Source organism: Haematobia irritans, chromosome 1, assembly GCF_050003625.1.
Source record: "Haematobia irritans isolate KBUSLIRL chromosome 1, ASM5000362v1, whole genome shotgun sequence".
Classification (NCBI taxonomy): domain Eukaryota; kingdom Metazoa; phylum Arthropoda; class Insecta; order Diptera; family Muscidae; genus Haematobia; species Haematobia irritans.
The window spans coordinates 235,448,152-235,471,887 of NC_134397.1; the positions used below are offsets into that span (position 1 = coordinate 235,448,152).

Consider the following 23,736-nt stretch of genomic DNA (forward strand, 5'->3'; position numbering starts at 1 on the left):
AACTAAGGTTTTTTATAAGCCCAAGACCCCAAATCGGGAGGTCGGTTTATATGGGGACTATATCGAAACTTGGGCCGATACTTGACCTGCCTGCAGACAAAAGACGAGTTTGTGCGAAATTTCAGCTCGATTGCTTTATTATTGAAGACTGTAGCGTGATTACAACAGACAGCCAGACAGACGGACATGGCTATATCGTCTTAGAATTTCTCCCTGATCAAGAATATATATACTTTATATAGTCGGAAATCGATATTTCGATGTATTACAAACGGAATGACATACTTATTATACCCCCGTCACAATTCTTTGGTGGTGGGTATAAAAATGAATTATATCGAATACATTTTCTTGAATTGATCGAAAATTATCTACTTATTTTTGTGAAATCGGTGTGACATCGGCGTTTCTAATACAGTTTAGTTAAAACTTTCTAAAATTTATTTATTTTTTCAAAAATTAACTAAAATTGTTTTTCCTTGTGAGTTCACTGGTTTTTCAGTGCAGATAGGACCAAAATCCTTAAGGGAAGGTCAAAAACTTTGGATCCAAGTAAACTTTTTTCGAGTGTAGATTTCAAGACAGATAACTCTGTGTTTATTTTAAAGAAGCCACACCTTTGGCTCCTAATCAATAGCAAAATCCTTAAGGGAAGATCAAAATCGGGATCAAAGTTTCATGTTCACCATCCAAAACTAACATTTTGCTCTAGGAGGTGATCATATTCCTTCTCTGGGTGTACGTCAATGTTTAACTGACAATTGTGATTTGAACTTTACAAAAATCGATATTACCAAAATATCGAGTTTTTGGTTTTTGTCTGTAAATAATGATGTAAGATAATTTTCTCCTTTGTCCCTTTAGAGATATTCGTGAAAAATTGGAAACTATATTTTTATTTCCTCATGGAACGATCAATCTTAGATGACCAACATAAAATTCTGTTTATACAACAATTTACTTTAAACTAAATTTATGAGGGCCTTAATGGTTTCTCTGCTCAAACTAAACCACAAGCATTTCCATATCAAAACTGAGATTTCCAAAAAAAAAAAAATAACACAAAAAAAGTTTGTAAATACTTTAACGTAACCTAAATCAAACTTACTTGTGGTGGTTGGCTTAGATTTCCTCGAGTTATTGCGGCTACCATGCTGATTTACTGAAGAAGTACTTTTCTGTTTCACTTGGCCAGTATTTAATGGAGCTTTTGTTTTTGTTGGACTAGATTGACCGGGAGCCGTTGCCGAGGCTTTTTGCAATGAGTTTTCTTGTGGACGATTGTTTGGCCTATGGGAATCGTTGCGGTTCCTTGTGGAACTGTTGGAAGACCCATTATGATTTGCATTACGTGATGATGGTGGTAGTGCTGTATGTTGGGAATTCGTACGTGACGTATTGCTTTGCTTTGTTGTCGCATTGGCTGTTGTTGCCTTTTGATGTTGACGTTGAGTTGCTATAGTGGCCTGGGAACGAGACAATGGCTGAAGTGCAGATTCTTCTTCGATGTCTAAGTGGGAAAAACGTGATCGATTTCCATTTGCTTGTGATGTAGGTGGCTGAGGTTGCGAGGCGAATTGTCTTTGACCCCCCTGTGTAGGGTCTCTTGGTTTTTGCGGTTTAGATTGATGAGTCTTTTGCACTGCTGGTATATCGTAAGGTTGCACAAGATTATGATCTGAACCTGCGGTATTATGGCGTCTTGATAGATGCGATGAGGGCGAAGAGTTCTGTGGTGGTTTATGAGTTGGTAATGTTATATATTCTGAAGCTGATCTCCTTTTATCCTCAGTCAATGGAGTGGGCAGGAAATGATCACTTCTTGATGATGAATGTTGAGATGAATCTCTTCGATTGGTAGATTGTCGCCTTGGACTTTGGCCCATTTGTTCTGAGGATGGTACGGACGATCTATGATTATTTAAGTTATTATTTTGACTTCTTGTTGTGTGAGATCTATCCCTATTACTTTCACGTCTCCCTTGTCTGTCGCTGCCCCTTTCCGTCGCAGTTAAAGGCGTGGGTAGAAAGACTTCATTTTGTTCAACTTTTTCTTTAATTTTACTGCCCCTTTGTCTCGATGGTAAAGGAGCCAAAGGTGTAGGTAGAAAGATTTCACTTGGTCCTACCTTTTCTCCAAATTTTACTGGTATTGTAGCAATAGTTTGGGGAACTATTACTTCCGCTTCATGTGGAGATGGTGATGTTGCATAAGTGGATGTGGCAGCTATTGAAATCAAAAGCACCATAAGTAGACAACATGTTGCATGGAACCGGCTATTGAAGCATTGTTGGACTTTCATAGTTGCTGAGGCACCTTCCTGATACTATTACCCACATAAACATATATATTTTCTCCCCAAAAAAAAAACAAACTCTAAAATTGTACTCTTGACATACCAGAGTTTGGTGGTGTTTACTTTCAAATCAACTCGGTCAAATTAATTGTGAGTATGGTGCTGCGCATGCGTACGTTTCTTTTTCTTGGTTTATCTCTTCACCCAAATGTTTATATGGGGTCCCACTCTTTTTTTTCTCTTCCAGCTATTCTTCAGTCTTGTTGTTGCCAGAATATGTGTTGAGGTCAGTTTGACCTTAAGACATCATTGATCGGCATATGTGAATGTGTAACTCCCTTTGTTTTTATTGTGTTTCGATATCGCTTTTAAGTCGCTCAAATAAGGGAGCGGGTAAACGCTTGTGGGTTATTGCCAAAAAAAAATAATTCAAGCTTGTTGATCTTCTACTAAGGTGAGACTAATGAGTTAACACTTAACAAGACAATTGTCTAACTGCCCCCTTTTGAATTTGAATTTTAAACTCAAAGTACAATTTTTATTGTTAATAAAAAAATCAAGTTTTTTACAATTTTTTTAATACAATTTTAGTTTATAATATGCAATTATCTGATCCATTCACTACACCTGTTAATGAAAAAGTACGGTAGCCTATGTGATCTTTCAGGTTTGAAATTTCGCGCGCGTTTGTGCTCAATGCTTGATGTCTGGTCTTCTACTGACTGAGTGACTCGATCGAAGGCCTACCTAGTGCAAACTTCAATTATTTTACTCTGCAGATTTGCGCATTCGCATTGAAGTCTCTGCTCAACCACTGACTGGTATACTTCTTTGCTACCACTGACTCTGATCCATTGGCTTACTTGCATCCATTCATTTCTTCTTTAGTCTCAATGTTAGAGTTGTTACTGCGGCGGCTGATAACCGCCGTCAGCATGTGTTTTAGGTTTAAAGTGCAAAACCAGCAGCATAGCAATTTTACAGTGTTTTAAGATGTCACTAAGAGTCAAATGTTTCATTATAAAGGCACATACATAAGCGTAGAAAGGCCTTTGGGGAGGGGACTTAGACACTCCCAGAAATTTTTTTGATTTTTAATGCATTACAACGCTTGTCTGAAACATTTGACATCGAATATTTTTACAAATTAAAAAAATATTACAATTTTCTAGAATGGATTTAGCATTTTTGAAAAATTTGTATCATTTTATAAACTCTTACTCTTTTTAAACCTATTAAAAAAATTACACATTTCAAATGTGAAAAAATGAGTTATAAAAAATTGAATAAAAGCAACTTCCTGCGTAGTTAAAATAATCAACTTCTTTGTGAGGACATTTTTGGAAGTGCTTTTAAAGTTGTGCCTTTTGAACAACACTCAAATTTTGTTGCTGGGAAAAAGTGTGGAACTAGTTTTAGTTGCTTTTTTATAAATTAATTTGTATACACCCAAAGAAATTTGTTAGTAGGGACAGCAGAAAAGTCTGCTGAAACAGCAAAAAGTCTGCTGAAAAAGGGACAGCAGTCATTGTTTGCTGAAATAGCAAACATTTCCTGCTATTTTTTTAAGCTCGATTACACTAAAACATGTTTTATTGTGGCTAAAACAAATAAAAATGTCAACTTAGGAGCTATCCTAACATAATTAAAACAATATTTTATGAATATCTATAGCATTTGACCAAAAATCTGAATATTTATCGAATTGAGGCATAACAGCAAACAAAATGTTTGCTGATCGTATTTAGGAGCTTGTAAGTATATTACAACGCAAAAATATATCAAAAACTACTTTTGGTTCTTAAATATGCTTTGCGGAGAAATGTATAACCTAAATATTTTATAAATTGTTGTTCATTAGGCACAAAAATATGACAGCAGACATCGACTGCTGTTTTTAGCAGACTTTTTTCTATGAGTGTAGTTATGTTGAAGTCAAATTTTTTATTCATTTTTATAAAATAAAACATTTATTGAACCTATAACTTCAGTCTATTAATTTTTTGCTACGGGGGACTATAGCCACCCCCCCCCCCCCCTTGGAAAATTGTCTATCTGCGCCAATGGACAGGGTAACTGATATGTAATGTAACAAAGTGCAGTGCTATTTTTTTATTCATATATTTAATTTTATTATTCAAAAGCAAAAAAGGTTCGAAATAACGTACACTCAAAAAATTGTTTTTGGTCCAATCGCGAAATTAATTGATCCAATTAATTTTTTATTGAAATGTCTTCACAGAAAATATAGTATCAATTAAAAAATTAAATGAAAGTCAATTAAAAAATTAATTGATCAAAATAAAAAATTAATACTATTAATTTTTGTTTCAATTAAAATTGTTTTGAATCAATTAAATTTTTAATTGAATGTTGCTTAAAACTCAATTACAATTTTAAGGTGGGTATTAAGTTCGAGTTTAGCCGCTAAAATCGTATTTTTCACGATTACTTTTCTTTAATAATCCATTTTAAGGAATACAAACTTTGTAAAAATTTGCTTTGGGCTATTCCCCATCAAGTTATAAAGAAATCTACAACAAATATGTATAATTCTATGCCTTTTTTACTGATTTAGTTTTCACTTTAGTGAAAAAATGACGATTTTAGCGGCTAAACTCGAACTTAATACGCACCTTTAATTGGAAAAAATTTCGTTAATTTTTTTTCTGTGTAATCAATTAGAATCCGATTAGATTTGTTCGAATTGGAACGATTATGACCTTCAAACAGCCGACAAAGCCATCGTACGCTACACCAAAGCAGCTCTGCTGTATTTTGGTCCATTCCCGGCGAAGCACCGTCTTGAGATAATGGACATTTTGGTTTTTTTTACGAATCTTAATCTTTAAAATGCCACAGGCACAAAAGTCCTACGGAAAATGTGGAACAAGGAACCTCCTTTTTAAGCCATTCTTGGTTGATGCGTGCTGAGTGCGGTGAAGCTTTTGGTGACAACATTGGCTACACACTTCTTACATATAGAAGATTTAAAAAATCAATTTACCTTTGTTTTTTATTAATATTTTTCAACTTAGATTTCTCATCCTTTAAGCCGGTAATATGGTCCCTTTTCGCGTTGAAATTTCCGCGATTACTTTATTAAACAAGTAAGGAAAGTCTAAAGTGGGACGGGGCAAACAATATTATACCCTGCACCACTTTATAGATCTAAATTTTCGATACCATATCACATCCGTCAAATGTGTTGGGTGCTATATATAAAGGTTTGTCCCAAATACATACATTTAAATATCACTCGATTTGGAAAGAATTTGATAGACTTTTACAAAATCTATAGACTCAAAATTTATGTTGACTAATGCACTAGGGTGGAACACAATTTTAGTAACCACCCTGGCAATAATGCTCAGGGTGGGTCCCTGAGTCGATATAACCATGTCCGTCTGTCCGTCCGTCCGTCCGTCCGTCTGTCTGTGAACACATTTTTGTGATCAAAGTCTAGGTCGCAATTTAAGTCCAATCGCCTTCAAATTTGGCACATAATCCTAATTTGGGTCAGAATAGAACCCTATTGATTTTGGAAGAAATCGGTTCAGATTTAGATATAGCTCCCATATATATCTTTCGCCGATATGCACTAATATGGACCCAGCAGCCAATTTTAGTAACCACCCTGGCAATAATGCTCAGGGTGGGTCCCTGAGTCGATATAACATTTGTCCGTCTGTCCGTCTGTCCGTCCGTCCGTCCGTCCGTCCGTCTGTCTGTGAACACATTTTTGTGATCAAAGTCTAGGTCGCAATTTAAGTCCAATCGCCTTCAAATTTGGCACATAATCCTAATTTGGGTCAGAATAGAACCCTATTGATTTTGGAAGAAATCGGTTCAGATTTAGATATAGCTCCCATATATATCTTTCGCCGATATGCACTAATATGGACCCAGCAGCCAATTTTAGTAACCACCCTGGCAATAATGCTCAGGGTGGGTCCCTGAGTCGATATAACCATGTCCGTCTGTCCGTCTGTCCGTCCGTCCGTCCGTCCGTCTGTCTGTGAACACATTTTTGTGATCAAAGTCTAGGTCGCAATTTAAGTCCAATCGCCTTCAAATTTGGCACATAATCCTAATTTGGGTCAGAATAGAACCCTATTGATTTTGAAAGAAATCGGTTCAGATTTAGATATAGCTCCCATATATATCTTTCGCCCGATATGCACTAATATGGACCCAGCAGCCAGAGTTTTATACCGATTTGCTTGAAATTTCGTACAAACATAACACTTACGGCCATTTTCATGTAGCTCCGTTAGGCTTTAACTTCCAGTTAACAGAAAGAAAAATGAATAAATCTTTTCTCCGGTTAACTTTAACTGAAAAATTTTAGGCAGTTAAGTTTCTAACTGACATATGGAATATATACGCAAGATGACAGATATGTACATATCACGGTTTAAAAGTTCGTTAGCTAATATAGCACTAACGGAGTTTCATGAAAATGGGGGTTAGTCGTATAGTCAAGTGCAAAATTTGATTGAAATCGGTTCAGATTTAGATATAGCTCCCATATATATCTTTCGCCCGATATGGACTTATATGGCCCCAGAAGCCAGATTTTTGGCCGAATTTGGTTGAAATTTTGCACAGGGAGTAGATTTAGCATTGTAGCTATGCGTGCCAAATTTGGTTGAAATCGATTCAGATTTAGATATAGCTCCCATATATATCTTTCGCCCGATATGCACTTATATGGACCCAGAAGCCAGAGTTTTATCCCGATTAGCTTGAAATTTTGCACAAGCAGTACAATCGGTAGTATAGTCATGTGTGCCAAATTTGATTGAAATCGGTTCAGATTTAGATATAGCTTCCATATATATTTTTCGCCCGATATGGACTTATATGGCCCCAGAAGCCAGATTTTTGGCTCAATTTGGTAGAAATTTTGCACTAGGAGTACAATTAGTAATATAGTCATGTGTGCCAAACTTGATTGAAATTGGTTCAGATTTAGATATAGCTCCTATATATATGTTTTTCTGATTTCGACAAAAATGGTCAAAATACCAACATTTTCCTTGTTAAATCACCACTGTTTAGTCGAAAAGTTGTAAAAATGACTCTAATTTTCCTAAACTTCTAATACATATATATCGAGCGATAAATCATAAATAAACTTTTGCGAAGTTTCCTTAAAATTGCTTCAGATTTAAATGTTTCCCATATTATTTTACTAAAATTGTGTTCCACCCTAGTGCATTAGCCAACTTAAATTTTGAGTCTATAGATTTTGTAAAAGTCTATCAAATTCTGTCCAAATCGAGTGATATTTAAATGTATGTATTTGGGACAAACCTTTATATATAGCACCCAACACATTTGACGGATATGATATAGTATGTGGTGCAGGGTATAATATAGTCGGCCCCGCCCGACTTTAGACTTTCCTTACTTGTTTTCATGTAGATTTGTTTAAGATTTAACTGGAATATATTCGTTTTCATTTAAAATGTTGATTGTTTGTGAAAAATTAGTCGCGAAAATAATGTGGTTTTCAACTCAAAAACCGAACATAGTAACGACTTTTTCAAAACTAATTATACACACAAAAAATATAAGTGATTCAATTAATTTGCAATTGAAATGTCTTCAATAACAGAAATAATAGTATCAATAAAAAAAAATTAATTGAAAACCAATTAAAGAATTATTTGATACTATTAATTTTTGTGACTGATTTCTGTTTCAATTTAAAAATTTGTTGAATCAATGAAATTTTTAATTGAATATTTTTTAAAACTCAATTAAGGCTTGAATTGGAAAAATTTTCGTCGAATTTGTTTCTATATATAAAAATCAAATCTTGAGGAAATCTAGATGAAAACGAAAGAGTGCATAGATTGAGTTAAATTATTTTCGAACTATTTGAAGAAAGTTGCCGCGAAAATTTCAACGCGAAAACCGAACATTATCATTTTTAAATATATGTTGCATCCGTTGTCGCCGTTGGACGCGTTTCAACACTGTCAGGATTGTAGTAGGCTCTGCAGATTATGCTAAAACCCCACATTTTCCGATTTTTATAAGGCAATTAACAATTTAAATCTAGTTAAAGTAGATTTTGGTACAAGAAACAAAAAAATTATTCACATTTAAATACAGTAGGGCACTTGTGGTTTTTGCAGCCCAGTATAAAGCAATCACACTATCACGCTTGATTTGGATCACGAATAACTTTATTTATGAATGTAATAGATCAAAATTCTTTTGTAAAGTTGAGTATTGTGTTCAGTTTTCGAGCTGAAAGCCAGCGTTTTTCACATTTACTTTTTTTTTAATCAATAAATTTGACAATAGTTTGACAAGACTTATAATCGTCGTCATATATATTTTTGTATATATCGTTGCAATACATATCAGGTACCCTGTATGTATTCCTTCTCAATGTTAATTTCGTATTCTATATCTATATCTTTATTCACTGTTTACATTTTCAAAATAGATTTAAACCTGCTTTTCTATGAAAAACCATATTCAAAAAATATTGTTGTTTGTGCCCGAATTTTGCACGGTATAAACGAAATAAAATAAAACGCCAACAACTAATTCAGTGTGATAATATGGCTAAACATTTTAATGCTATAAGAAATAGCAGCCTATATTAAAACAAACATAGATACATACAGCGTACTAATACATTCATCAAACTATACCTCAAAACGACAGCTTATATGTGGCTTAATTTTTTCATCTATAATTACTGCACTTTTCAAGTCCTAATATGCTACTGACAATAAGTATCAGCATCTAATATAACACATATTATCATAATTTGAAATTTTAGGAAATTGTTTTAAATTCTTTTGATTTTATTTTGGTTAGTTTTTTTTTTGTAATTTATTTTTTATTAGTTAGTTCAAGACCCTTTATTCCTAAAACTTGGCATTGGGCATAAAAGACCAACATGCGACCACGACAGTACTCCTTAAACCAATTTATAACAGTAGTCAACGATGTAGAATTGTACGCCATAACCAAATTCTATTTCATTTCGATGCGCGAATTACGTTCAAAAACACAATGGCATCACAATATCGGTTGCCGCTCGAGCCAAAAAAAACCTATCAAGATTTTCAGAAAATTTCACCAAAAAACTACAATTATATTTGTCAAAATTTTATTTCTATAGAAAATTTTGTCAAAATTTTATTTCTATAGAAAATTTTGTCAAAATTTTATTTCTATAGAAAATTGTGTCAAAATTTCATTTCTGTAGAACATTTTTTCAAATTTTTTTTATAGACAATTTTGTCAACATTTTATTTTTATAGAAAATTTTGTCAAAATTTCATTTCTATAGAAAATTTTGTCAAAATTTTATTTCTTTAGAAAATTTTGTCAAAATTTTATTTTTATAGAAATTGTTGCAAAATTTTATTTCTATAGAAAATTTTGTAAAAATTTTATTTCTATAGAAAATTTTGTCAACATTTTATTTCTATAGAAAATTTTGCCAACATTTTATTTCTATAGAAAATTTTGTCAAAATTTTTTTTCTACACCCAAAGAAATTTGTTATTAGAAAAGAAAAGTCTGCCAAAACAGCAAAAAGTCGCTGTTTGCTAAAGTAGCAAACATTGTCTGCTATTTTTTAAGCTCGATTACACTAAAAAATATAGTAGTTTGGCTACAACAAATAAATATATCTACTTATGGGCTATCGTAACACAAAACAATTTTTTATGAATATCTGTAGTATTTGCCCAAAAATCTGGATATTCATATATTGAGGCATTAGAGCAAACAAAATGTTAGCTAATCGCATTTAGGTGCTTGTAAGGATATTACAGTCCAAAAATATACCAAAAACTACTTTTGGTTCTTAAATATGCTTTGGGGAAAAATAAATAACCTAAAAACACCAAAGCAACTTTTTTTCAAGGATTATATTATCTATAATGGATTATTCGTGAAAACTGTAGCAACCGTGAGCGTGACCGTGACCAATGCGTTTTTGCAATTTTTCAATCTTTCCTAGTAGCCATCTCCACTAACCGTTCCGTAGATTTAATTTCTTCAATGGCCTGAAATCTTATATTATCCACTTGAAATTGGATATGTGACTCTAGTATCTTATCTTCTAACAAATTTCTTTGGGCATATGCTAGATACCGGTAAGAACAATTATTCATCAAAGTAAACTCCAATCTTTAGTACAAATTCGTTGTCCTTCTCACAATCCCAACCAAAGAAGAAAATAGAAGCGTCAAATCCTTTTTTATTGGTAGGCAAGCAACAAATAAATAGGCGCCAAATGTTACAATTAGTTGGCTCTATTAACACTGATCCAATGCCACAATTCATTAAATATGAACTGTTTCACTGAACCGGTATAGTTTGTACATCAACGTAACTGTTGAATTGTACAATACATCAACTAGGAAGTTCATTTAATGCCATTACAATCCTGTTTTGGTTCAGGCATCTCAAATAATTTATCTTGTTTTTCATATTTGCTCGGAATGGATGTAGAAAAATATTCCATAACTAATCGTCTTATAATAAAAATACTGAATTTTTTGATTTTTTTTCTTTCTTGTTTTTATTAACTATTGGAAAATTGACTTTCCAACAATATGAGGAAAAAAATTGAGTCCATTTTATTTAAAAAAACTCCTGCCCTAAAACAATCATAATATCCATTTGATGGTGACTCAACTCATCTTGGGTTCATTTGTTTTAGGGTGTGGTGTTTCCTTTGTATTGATATAGTCATTGGAGAAGAGGATGATTTAATCCAACTGAAAAGGGAATAATATTTGTATAAATGAAAACCCTAATTGTTATTGTTGTGATTTGAACATACCTTCTTGAAGCCAATATCGTTGGCATATTCTCTGAAGCATTGACGGCAAATGTTCAAGCCATATTTGCGGATCAAACCATGACGGTTAGAGCAGGCACGGCTAAAAAGAAAGGCAACATTCCAAAATTAGACAATAACTTATACCAAAGAATTTTTGAAACATTTTCTAATATTAATGTGTCTTTCTCATCACTATGATACGACACTCTCCCACATGGTTTACAGAAGAATGCCTAAGCAACAGCAATGAAGAAAATGTTAATGTGGCCACCCTTAATTAAGGAAAATGCAAAGGTTTTTCTTACAACAAATTCCGAACTCAACCGGGGGCACATCTATTATTCCATGGAAGACATAAATATACTATGGATTCCAGCCATATAAGCACATTTCGTGAGCTCTACAAACATAACCTCACTTTCTTCACGAACCCCTTAATTAGATTCATATTTCATACGTATACTTGGCGGAAATCCACAGATATTTTATATCAAATGGTAGGAAATTTTATGGAGATTCGATATTTACCAGCATCTGGAGCCTTGGCCGTATTTACGGGGATGAGAGTACCAAAGATTAGCAAAACCCATGTTGGCTTTATCACGACGTAGATGCAAAAGAAAGAAAGATAGAGATTGGAAAATCAACTTCGATTTACAAAAAAATCGATTTTCGATTTTTATTTACTCTAAATTTATCTGTTATCGTCATTAGTGCCACGCTCATTGAGAGTACCTATAGAAAATCCGATTTTGTTAGTTTCTTCGTAGTGCTTTTGCTATTGAATGCTTTGCAATTTTTTATGCCTGGAAAATTGAATATGTATGTCTTTGGAAAAAAGGGAGCCACCGGGGCGCAATGGTTAGCATGTCAACGGCGTTTCTAAGTCGATCTGTATTTTATTTAGCAGCTTAAGGTGGGTATTAAGTTCGAGTTTAGCCGCTAAAATCGTTCTTTTTTCGCGATTACTTTTCTTCAATAATCCATTTTATGGAATACAAACTTTGTGAAAATTTGCTTTGGGCTATTCCCCATCAAGTTTTAATGAAATCTGAAACAAAAATGTATAATTGTATGCCTTTTTTACTGATTTAGCTTTCACTGTACTGAAAAAAATTACGATTTTAGCAGCTAAACTCGAACTTAATACCCACCTTTAGGAAGGAAATTTCTGGCAAGTATATATTGAATTAGGTTCTGTAGTTTGACCACATAATAACAATCTAATAACCATCTGCCATTGGTATACAAAAGTATCCCTATAAAAATAGACAAACATTATTTCATCCCAAGGCATATTAATTAAAGGTAAAGTCACGAGCAAACGTGTGTACCCCCCATGATAATTATAATGTCAAACATATAAGCTCTTTGAACTTCATAGGAATCCCATGATTTATTGCTATTGCATCTCTCAGACTCCTTAATGCCTCAATTCGTACACTCGAACCATAGTGTTTCAGTTTAATGTAAATAAAAGCAATATTTATGTAAACAAAGAATGTAAACAAATCTACTAAACGTAAACAAAGCCTTTGACAAGATGAATGTCGATATTAGTCACCTGATTGCATGACTTTACCTGGATTAATATGCCTTGATTTCATCCCTTTGTAAATTGATCTCACATATAGATCAAAAGCCTTTGTTAGCACCTTTTGTATTTATTTTCTTAGTTTATGATTGTAAATCTTGTAATAAATTAATAAAATCTCAATATAATCTGCCTTTTCATTTAATATTGGAATTTGGTTAGGGTAATAATAAAGAACATCGAGGGCGGTCGCACCAACAAACAAAAAAAAAATAGTATGAGATTGCGACAACCAATGCAAAGTTGATCCAACATACTACCATGCAATTACAATTGTCAAATGTTAGTTATGCTGACAGATATTATTGATAGTTGATGGAACCACCTGCTTTCGGTTGCCAAATAATTCGGTTGAGGCAACGAATTTGTTTTCTGGGTGTATTGACATTTCTGAGTTTTTCAAAGCTTCTTTAAGTAGTTTCACTTCAATGTGGAACACCGTTCGGACTCTGAACACCGTTCCCTTGTCATTGAGCTAAACATGGAATCGGGCAACAGTCAGTGATAAGAGAAAAGTTCACCACTTTGTATAAAAATGGACTGCATGGTCTAATGCGCTTTACAGACTATCAGTTATTCCGGACGACAGTGCTCGCGTCGAACATATCCCATATAATGTGTACATTATAAGTTAAGTCCGAAGGCATAATCGATACTGCTGCATGTTTATGGGATCGATAACACATTTACCGATTTTTGAGTCATCGCAGACAAGTCGTACCGATCCGACACACTATAAGATTCTTTACAAACACCGACATTCCGTCCGGAATAACTGATAGTCTGTAAAGCGCATAAGTGAGCCTTTAATATCAGACTGCCACTATACTTAACTTCGGAACAAATAATACAATGACTTTTGCATCCAAATTCTTGACAACTTTTTTATACGGATTTTAGTTTTGCCTTCGATTTATCATTTGAGTGCGTACATTTTTTAAAATGCAAGAACTCTGCCAGCATTTCAAAGTTCGATATTATTCCCATCGCTACCATAGACTCGTAAGTGGGATTATAACAAACGCCAACTATGGTGGGGAAATATACCTATGTTCGAGTTTACCCGCTAAATTCGTCATTTTTCACGATTACTTTTCTTTAAAAATCCATTTTAAGGAATACAAATTTTGTGAAAATGTGCTTTGGGCCATTCCCCATCAAGTTATAATAAAATCTGCAACAAATATCTATAATTGTATGCCTTTTTTACTGTTTTATGGTGTTTTCTTTTCTGAAAAACGTGCTTTGCCTTCATTTTGTCTGTACAGAATGCGCATTTTTAAAATGTTACCAGCAACCTAAAAAAATGCTATCATTTCAGCGGGCAGAAAAGAATTCAAAGAATGAAACATGGCAATTGCAGCACTCTCGTTTGTTGGCAGTGCTGTAAATGCCCGTAATTTGCCTCTATGCGTGGCGCTATTTTCACAACAGAATTCGAAGCCTTTTCGCACTTTTGCCAGTTTTTTTTAGAAAAGAACCTAAAAAGTACATTTTCCGGGCAAAATGCAAAAAAAGTGTGCATTTTAACAAGAAAAGAAAACGCCATTAGTTTTCACTTTAGTGAAACAATGCGGCTAAACTCGAACTCAAAAGTACGAAATGAACAGGAAAGTATTGTTCAATAACTATTGTTACAGTACGCTACGCCGAAGACTAAAAGTGAAACGTTTTTAAATAGGTTAAGATATGCTGTATGCTTTATACAGTACATCTTAACTGACAACAGTTGTCAATTTTGTTAAGATCCAAAATAAAGCTGATCGCGCCCAACTGGATTTTGAGGAACATCCGACTGCAATGGAAGATATTGATGAAGTTTTGAAATCCACTCAACGTAAAATAGATCTTCTCAATGATTTTATAGCACTTAGTCTGAGAAGAAAAACTGTATCAAAGGAGATACGGGAAATTGCCGACAGGGCCATCGAGGTAAAGGATCAATTAATAGCGGCCCATTTTACAATGCAGGAGGAATACGATAAAGTGAAGGAAGACTTTGCTACCGTAATGTCTGAAATGCGCAAAAGACAAATATTGATAATGGATTTCTTGATCAAGGAAGAGGAACGCAAAGTCAAGCAATCTGAAGAAGAGCAAAAGAAAGTGCAACTATTGTTGAGCTGTGGGAAAGCCAACAACTATGGGAGTAGCGCTGTTAAAGCCTCTGCCTCCAAATCTGCAATGAAAATGTTGGGTTCAAATATGGCTCGACTTAATATAAGCGTAACACCCAGAATAAAAATAAGCGAATACAAGGATTCCCCATTAATAAAGAAAAAAGTGATGCCGATACCAATTCAATTCACAGAGTTTGATGTGCAGATAAGCCAACAACAGTTCGAAAAGATACCCAAGTAAATATACAAAAACTAAATATGCTTTTGTGGAAACCTAATTTAGGAACCAATATAAGTCCACTTTTCTAGTAGCCGAATTGGAATTATTCTTTTACATGATGGTCAAATGTTGGCCAATGGTTCCATTTATTCTTTAATCAAGAAAAGTTTGGCTCAAAATGATTGAAAAATTCATAGATTTGGGTAGTAAACCGAACATAGTACCCCTGGTTTATTTTCTAGTTTTAACTTAAGACTACTTTTAGACACCGAAAAATAATTTGTACTTTCTGTTTTAGATACATGTGCGGGAGAGAATCATTGGATCAATTGAATTCTTTCTTGGACACAGTTATAATACCATGCTTCAATGAGAAATACCAATTAATACATAAACAACGTCAACATCTCCGCAACAATGATTTAGAGTTATGGAAAATGTACAATGAACAATCAAGCTATATACCAGGTGGGTTAAAATTCATTTGAAAACGTTGCTTTATTATACTTCACAACATAAAACTAAATCATTTATTTGAATTTTTACTAATTTTAATTTGCTCGTAATCGCAGCGAATATAAGTAACATTTACCGACTTTAGTAAACCTCGTCAATTTCGGTTGTAATAAACAATGCAATATTTACGAAATTTTTTGAAAATTTATACAACTACGCTGTAGCTTTTGAGTTTAGGATACCTTGCGGCATTATTATTAGCAACATTTTAAGGATGAAACTATAATATGGACAATTGGGGAAGAAGTAATGTCTCCTGAAAATGGGAAAGCAGCCACTGTTTGCTGAAATAGAAAACTTATGTGCTATTTGGTAAGCTCGATTACACTATGTTTTAGTTTGATTGAAACCAACAAAAAGATAAATTACGGGCTATCTAAACACAATAAATACAATATGCTAAGAATATGTCATAATAAAATATAGCATAACAGCAAATAAAATGTTTGCTGCTCGCATTTATGAGCTTTTATGTATATTGTAGTGTAGGAATATACAGAAAACTATTTTTGGTTGTTAAATATGCTTTCGGTAATATTTTAAAAATTAACAATTTAACAATTTGTTGTTGCTAGACCCTGAAATTAGAAATCTAAAATATTAAATTTTTAGCAACTTTTTTTTATATAGAAGTTTAGTGTTGCGATATTCAAACTCCTACATTGAGTTTTAAAAACCGACTCGATGCGATCATGAAAATAGACCTGTCTACTTTATTAAAAAAAAAATTATGTAAATGATTTAGTTTAATTTTTTTTTTGTATTTTTCAAAAAGTATTTATTTGGAGCATATCTCAATCTGGTTTCATAAAATTAAAAAATATTAAATTACATTATAGGTAAAAACTTCGTAACACTTGGAGACATTACACGGGTAATGAATAAAATGTTGGACAAAAAAACTCAAAATCGGCTAACGATACTCCGTCATATAGGAATCTTGCAAGAACAACGTGTAAAACAAACTGTGTGTTATGTTTGGAGCTATTGTGGATTATAAATTTATAAGCATCGTATATTGTATATTCATTTAAGGTAGGTAATAAGTTCGTGTGTCACTTTTGTTTTGGTTGCTTTTCTTTAATAATTAATTTTAAAGAAAGGAACCTTGTTGAAATTGTCTTTAGATTATTCACCAAAAATAAGTGTATTTACATATATTCATTCTATTATTGTCCAATTATTATTAATTTCAAATATAAAATACGAACTTAATGCCCACCTTTATTTACAAGAATCACTATAAAGTGCCTAAACGAAGAAAAAATAAGAAATCCTAATAAAGAGAATCCTCTTTAAACATTGATTTTTAAATGTACATAAAAGGTTTGATTGTTTGATTAATAATGGTTAAATAAAGAAAATATATTTTTTTTAATTTTTGTTTTCCGCACATTTACTCTCTTTTGCATGTGCGCACTACTCTCTTAAATAATAAAATTCTCAATTTATTTCTAAATTGTTGGTTGTATCATTACAAAAAATGTTAATAGGACAAAAAAATTTATACACTGAAGATTAGGCAAATATTTAAATTTCAGTCACGAGATTAATATAATCTTGATTGAACCAATTTTAATAAATTGGATATTCAAATTGGTTCAATCAAGAAAATAATAATATTAATCACCAATGTGAATTGACTACCATGTTGTGTACTACATATAGAATGATTAATTTATTTTTCTTATAGATCATTATATACTATTTTCAATTTTTATTGAAAGAATCTTTCAAAATAGCCTATTTTGCAATTTTAATTTTGATTTTCGTTTAAGAAATCGGACATAGTGGCCCTTTAAAGGCTTTGAATTGTTTAAATAAATGGAAATAGTACCCACCTAAAGGCCGGTATTAAGATCATGCTAAAACAGTAATTTTTTTCAGGTTAATAATTCATTTAAAAGGAAATAAACATTTTCAATTGTTCTCTTGGGTTACTCCCAACCAAGTTATAATAAAATTTGCCCAAAAATGTTATGACTTTATTCTGCTTTTACAGATTTTTTTTCGAACTTAATACCCACCTTTAAGAAAAAAAGTATATAAGAAACAAAAGTTGTGTTTTTTTTGAGCTTCTTATAGCCGCTATCTATTGTAAAAGTGATCATATGAAAAAATGTGTTCGCCCAACGACATTCGTCATTGTTGTGTTTAAACAGCAATGAACAAAATCATGGATAGTAGAGCGGCAACAACAAACTAGTGATTTATTTATTTGTTTACACCAGACAAGTGGGCTGGCTAGCGCTTCAACAATCGAAAGACACATCGAATTGAGAACCTGAGTTGTAAAGGTGTTTGTACAATAAGAATTATGCAATCTATTGCTGTAATTGGAGGTACCGGCATGACCGGTCAATGTGTGGTTGATTATGCATTGGAAAAGGGTAACTACAGAACATTGCTAATTTCCACTATGTTAGGGAGTAAAATAATAAATATTCATTTAAAGGCCTGAAAATTCGATTGCTGTACAGGACAGAAAATACAGTTCCGGAAAGGTTCAAGAAAACTGAAAAAATAGAAATGGTGCAAGGCAATGTCCTAAATCTTGATGACTGTGAAAAGGTTGTAGATGGTGTGGACGGCGTTTGTATTATTTTAGGTACAAGGAATAAACTTGAGGCTACATCAGAATTATCGACTGGAACTGCAAATCTTATCAAGGCTATGAAATCGAAGAATATTAAAAAATTCTCCGCGGTAATGTCTTCATTTCTATTTCGACCAGTTTCAGAAGTGCCAGCTATGTTTCATCGCCTCAATGATGAACATAAACGTATGCTTGATTTGACGAAATCATCTGACTTGGATTACATTGCCATACTTCCACCACATATTGCTGACGAACCGTCAACTGAATATACAGTTTTGCACGATGAGGCTCCAGGACGTATGATTTCCAAATATGATTTGGCTAAATTCATAGTGGACTCGTTAGAACAACCAGAGCATTATCAACAAGTTTGTGGTGTGGCCAAAAAATGCAATGAAGACTAATGGATCCAATATCAAAGATCAAAATCTGAATAAGACCAACAGTATAAATGGTGACATTGAAAATACAAATGGTTCCATACATATTAGCTTCTTATTCTATTCCTTACGTCATTTAAATACAAAAGACAATTTGCTTTTTTAGATACTCATCGCCACAATTTCACATATAAAATACAAACTCATTCATTATCTTATCCACAATGTGCCTTTTATAGAGTGAATTGTGCATTTAGCATTTTGATTGCTTTGCTAAGGAATACATTTTGTATTATTTTATTATGTCTGCATAAACAATGTATCTGTATGTATGCACACACGTATTTTTTTTCAATCGATCGTTTGCGAAACCTTTTAAAGTGGGTGCGCAAACACTATATTTAAATGTCATAGGCAGCTCTTCCTAATTTTATTGAAATTTGTATTTTAAATATAGTCGTACGAAATTTTACTAAAATAAAGAAGAATCTCTTCTTCAATAGAATTGGATAAAAATAATCTATTACTAATAAATGAGATTATTACAGTGTTTTTGATTTTTATAAATAAAATTTAACGGTAACGAAGTTTAGGGTATTACAACAGGACAAAGTTTATGATCTCCATATTTTCATATTTATTAGTTATCAATTTCTATAACTCGATTAAAAAGCTTAAATTTGCTTTTCCTCCTTTGCGTTAAGATGAAATTTAAATTTTGGTGAAGAATCGAAAACCGATATTCAAATGTGAATATAAGTACATATAAGACTCGAACTTGCTACATATAATTCACGTTCGTTAATCAGTTTTCCCAGAGGCATCCCTACTGGAATCAAACCAGGCGCCTTAAAAGGTCTAGTCTAGGTTAGACAATATGAAACAATGCTCTCGTACAAAATCTCAGAAGGGCCCTACACTCATAGAAAGAGATCTGCTAAAACAGCAGTCGGTATCCGCTGTTATACGTTAGGTGGCAGCCCGTTGTATCATGCTCACTTAGACTATTCAGTCCATTGTGATACCACATTGGTGAACTTCTCTCTTATCACTGAGTGCTGCCCGATTCCATGTTAAGCTCTACGACAAGGGACCTCCTTTTTATAGCCGAGTCCGAATGGCGTTCCACATTGCAGTGAAACCACTTAGAGAAGCTTTGAAACCCTCAGGAATTTCACCAGCATTACTGATGTGGGATAATCTACCGCTTAAAAATCTTTTTGGTGTTCGGTCGAAGCAGGAATCGAACCCACGACCTTGTGTATGCAAGGCGGACATGCTACCCATTGCACCACGGTGGCTGCCGCTGTTATAATTTCGTATTCTAGCGAATAACAAATTGTAAAATTTTTATTTTTAAAATGTTACCCAAAGCATATTTAAGAACAACAAGTATATACAGCACTAAGTTCGGCCGGGCCGAATCTTAAATACCCACCACCATGAACCAAATATTAGGGTTTCCTTTGAAATTTCAGGAGGGCTTGAGGACACTTCCCGAAGATAAATTTAAAGATTTCACCTATGAGGACTATATCAGATTCTGGATTTATAAGAACCATTTTTGTTTCCGGTTTAGAGGAATCATTAATATCTCTTGTAAGTGTGCAAGAAAATTGTAAAATAACGTCTTGATTTGAAATCTTAAATCTGTAGAAGTAAAATCTGGAAATTTTACATTGAGTTACAAGCAATTTTCATGATCAGTGCGCCTTCTACACCCTCAAGAAGTGAAGTCGGTCTATATGGAGGACCGATAAAAACTTAATCCGATACACGTTTTCGTGAGCCTAAAATACCAAAATAGTTACAATTTCAGGCAAACCTATGTTTGATAACAATCTTTATTAATATTTTCGTATTTTTTAATGAGGATGATTTATGACAAATTAAAACAAATTTTTAATTACAGTATACCACCTTAAGCTGGTGATAGGTTTAATTGTTAATTCCCTCCCATGCCAAACAAATTAATAACAGTATTTTTTTTAATATTCATTATTAGAAAGGTTTTATGCAATACAATTAGCCTTATAATGTTTGAGAAAAAATGACGCGAAAATTTGAATCGGTAAGTAAGTATGACGACTCTCTATAGTTGCAGATCCACTCTATAGTTGCAGATCCATTGTGATACCAAATGTGATAGACCGCGAAAATGTTACAAACTTTAACGAGAGATGATAAACCACGCCTTAAAAGTTTTGACGATATATTTATTTATTTATTTATTCATTCAATATAAAACAAAGACCTAAATGGTGTATTACACAGTAACAATATATCCTAAGCTTAGGCATCAGAATAAAAATTTAAAACTGTATTCCAAAGTAATTTATGCCGAAGTCATTTAATTGAAATTCTTATTTATGAAAACATTTTAGACCATTATTAATATTCGCCTACAGGAAGGACGAAAAAATGTAAATAGAATGGGGCCACCCATTGTGAAATCTGTAATTTTGGGTTATGTGTATATAGTGAATAGTACGAACTTACTATGAACTCATGATTTTAATGCATAATATGTATTGTACATGTGGTGTATGTATAAATATCTATTATGAATTGACTAGAAATAACCACATAATTTGAATCTTCATACTTTCAAACATTGTTTGGATTTACCACTTTGATTGATGACAATTTATCGTATACAATTCTATAGACGAAGATTCAATTCGATTCTATATTCAACAGATAAAGTGCAAACTGTAGTTATGACTTGTTGCGTCCCATTGTTACCCTATCTTTAAACAAAAGTGATATTAATTTTATATATATATATATATATATATATATATATATATATATATATATATATATATATATATATATATATATATATATATATATATATATATATATATATATATATATATATATATATATATATATATATATATATATATATATATATATATATATATATATATATATATATATATATATATATATATATATATATATATATATATATATATATATATATATATATATATATATATATATATATATATATATATATATATTCATCAAAAATCATCGTGACATGAACTAAATCGAATAAGTCGCGCAAGACTATAGTTGTGAATAGACTTTTTGCAAAATTGTTCACGATCAAAGTCAGAAGTGGTTAGCATTCTTGCCCATATGCTAACCACGTCTTATATTTGTTTTTATTTTATTTGCTCGATTTTGTAATTTGAAGCCATGGGCCAATATAGGTTAAATTACAATAGACTATTTGAATAATTGGCATTAATTTGACAGGGGAAGCATATCCTATTTTTGCTAGTTTTTTAGGTTAGCTCATTTGAAAATCTGGGACACGCGAATTATCTTCAATCGTTCTATTGCTATTGTCTTGAATGGTTCGTGACCGTGAGTCTTGTTCGTGTTCAATTTCGTGAATGTGCGTGAGTAAAATTTAAATTGAAGTTGTGTGCATGAAAATATATTCGCCTAAAACTATGTTACGGATAAGGTTTTATTTTATATTCTATATTTATTTTCGCCCAAGAGTATGCTTTATGTTTTGTAGTTTTTAATGGCTAATGAAAATAATAGCCGCGTTCAAGTCTCATAATGATCGATTAAGCGACTTAAAAGAAACTGAAATTGTTATCGCATATTTTAAATGTTTCATACATTTTGTTTAGTACTTCGCAGTTTCAAATAGAGGTGTGCACGTGACACGAAATTGTCGTGGCTCACGAAAATGTTCGTGATTCGTGCGTGAGTCGTGAGTCACGCTCATGATAACAGCGTGAGTGTGCGTGAGCGTGATTAACAAAACAAAATGTCGTGCGTGAGCGTGAGTCACGAAAATAATATCTTCGTGAGTGTGCATGAGTAACGAATTACACTCACGACAATATTCCTGCTCACCAACATAAAACGCTTAAGAGTTAAATTCAATTACAATTCTAGTGACACCTGAGATGTTAAGAGTTTAATAACACTCTATTTTAATAATGCTCATGTTTTCAGACACTTCGGTAAGGTAAATTAATTATAAAATTATTCGTGAGTCACGATATTTTTTGTGATTCACGGTATTTTTCGTGAGTCACGGTTTTTTTTTGAGTCACGACGTTTTCGTGCGTGAGTGTGCGTGAATACAAATTTTATTTTCGTGAGTGTGCGTGAGCGTGAGTCCTACCAAAAAATATCGTGCGTGAGTGTGCGTGAGTATGATTTTTCTGTCGTGAGTGTGCGTGAGCGTGAGTAAATTATTACTCACGTGCACACCTCTAGTTTCAAAGCTATTTGGTAACCAACGACAATTGTGCCCCTATTAAAATTATAGTAATCATGAACAATGTATTTCTACCAACCATGAATAATTAGGATGCACTGTACATGTTTCTTGATCCCTTTTATGAGCCATCACAATCATTGATTGGTAGTGTTGGAGACATTTTCATATAAAATATTCAAATAAATATGCCTACTCTTAGGAGCCGACGGACGATGTTGAGCTCCATGATGATGTATAGATTAGTTAGTGGGGATATTCCATGCTCGGAATTGGTATCTAGGATTAGGATAAATGTTCCTTTTAGGGCATCTAGGAATTACCAGTTTCTTTACATTGATTTTCGAATTCGAATTATGCTTCTGTGGAACCTATTCGTAGGATGGTTAGGCTAGGTGGCAGCCCGATGTATCAGGCTCACTTAGACTATTCAGTCCATTGTGATACCACATTGGTGAACTTCGCTCTTATCACTAAATGCTGCCCGATTCCATGCTAAGCTCCGAATTATGCTTCTGTGGAACCTATTCGTAGGATGGTTAGGCTAGGTGGCAGCCCGATGTATCAGGCTCACTTAGACTATTCAGTCCATTGTGATACCACATTGGTGAACTTCGCTCTTATCACTAAATGCTGCCCGATTCCATGCTAAGAGTCCGAACGGCGTTCCACATTACAGTGAAACCACTTAGAGAAGCTTTGAAACCCTCAGAAATGTCACCGACATTAAAGAGGTGGGATAACCCACCGCTGAAAAACTTTTTGGTGTTCGGTCGAAGCAGGAATCGAAACCACGACCTTGTGTATGCAAGGCGGCCATGCTAACCATTGCACCACGGTGGCTCCCCTATTCGTAGGATGTGCATTATAAAAAAAAATAAAAATATATCATTTACACATATTTTCGATCAGTAGTTCG

General features: G+C 33.1%; 4 protein-coding genes across 4 annotated transcripts in view; 2 read left to right on the forward strand and 2 right to left on the reverse strand.

Annotated features, from left to right (window-relative positions):
- LOC142226257 (uncharacterized) overlaps nucleotides 1-3,001 on the reverse strand; it is a 38,380-nt gene extending 35,379 nt beyond the window's left edge. The window contains exon 1 of the mRNA XM_075296194.1: nucleotides 1,109-3,001. Coding sequence (XP_075152309.1) covers nucleotides 1,109-2,303 — 1,195 coding nt within the window. The 5' untranslated portion in view covers nucleotides 2,304-3,001. The remainder of the gene's footprint in view (nucleotides 1-1,108) is intronic.
- Nucleotides 3,002-10,836: 7,835 nt separating this feature from the next.
- RpS29 (ribosomal protein S29) lies at nucleotides 10,837-11,811 on the reverse strand. Its single transcript, XM_075296314.1, has 3 exons — nucleotides 11,656-11,811; nucleotides 11,128-11,227; nucleotides 10,837-11,062 (listed from the first exon to the last, which is right to left on the reverse strand). The coding sequence occupies exons 1-3, from the start codon at nucleotides 11,715-11,717 to the stop codon at nucleotides 11,054-11,056; spliced, it is 171 nt and encodes a 56-aa protein (XP_075152429.1). The 5' UTR covers nucleotides 11,718-11,811; the 3' UTR covers nucleotides 10,837-11,053.
- Nucleotides 11,812-14,292: 2,481 nt separating this feature from the next.
- Nucleotides 14,293-16,877, forward strand: LOC142235361 (uncharacterized). The gene is made up of 4 exons (XM_075306618.1): nucleotides 14,293-14,335; nucleotides 14,451-15,078; nucleotides 15,360-15,529; nucleotides 16,417-16,877. The coding sequence occupies exons 1-4, from the start codon at nucleotides 14,293-14,295 to the stop codon at nucleotides 16,575-16,577; spliced, it is 1,002 nt and encodes a 333-aa protein (XP_075162733.1). The 3' UTR covers nucleotides 16,578-16,877.
- Nucleotides 16,878-17,788: 911 nt separating this feature from the next.
- LOC142226394 (flavin reductase (NADPH)) lies at nucleotides 17,789-18,896 on the forward strand. The gene is made up of 2 exons (XM_075296423.1): nucleotides 17,789-17,967; nucleotides 18,033-18,896. The coding sequence occupies exons 1-2, from the start codon at nucleotides 17,895-17,897 to the stop codon at nucleotides 18,578-18,580; spliced, it is 621 nt and encodes a 206-aa protein (XP_075152538.1). The 5' UTR covers nucleotides 17,789-17,894; the 3' UTR covers nucleotides 18,581-18,896.
- Nucleotides 18,897-23,736: the final 4,840 nt, after the last annotated feature.

What these genes read in the sequence shown, in the direction of transcription:
- RpS29 (XM_075296314.1), bottom strand. Translation starts at nt 11,717, where the DNA reads ATGGGTTTTGCTAATCTTTGGTACTCTCATCCCCGTAAATACGGCCAA. An exon ending in GGCCAAGGCTCCAGATGCTG is followed by an intron (nt 11,228 to 11,655) that starts GTAAATATCGAA and finishes CTTTCTTTTTAG; the next exon opens with CCGTGCCTGCTCTAACCGTC.
- LOC142235361 (XM_075306618.1), top strand. Translation starts at nt 14,293, where the DNA reads ATGCGGCTAAACTCGAACTCAAAAGTACGAAATGAACAGGAAA. An exon ending in AGTACGAAATGAACAGGAAA is followed by an intron (nt 14,336 to 14,450) that starts GTATTGTTCAAT and finishes AACTGACAACAG; the next exon opens with TTGTCAATTTTGTTAAGATC. An exon ending in CAGTTCGAAAAGATACCCAA is followed by an intron (nt 15,079 to 15,359) that starts GTAAATATACAA and finishes TTTCTGTTTTAG; the next exon opens with ATACATGTGCGGGAGAGAAT.
- LOC142226394 (XM_075296423.1), top strand. Translation starts at nt 17,895, where the DNA reads ATGCAATCTATTGCTGTAATTGGAGGTACCGGCATGACCGGTCAATGT. An exon ending in TGATTATGCATTGGAAAAGG is followed by an intron (nt 17,968 to 18,032) that starts GTAACTACAGAA and finishes ATTCATTTAAAG; the next exon opens with GCCTGAAAATTCGATTGCTG.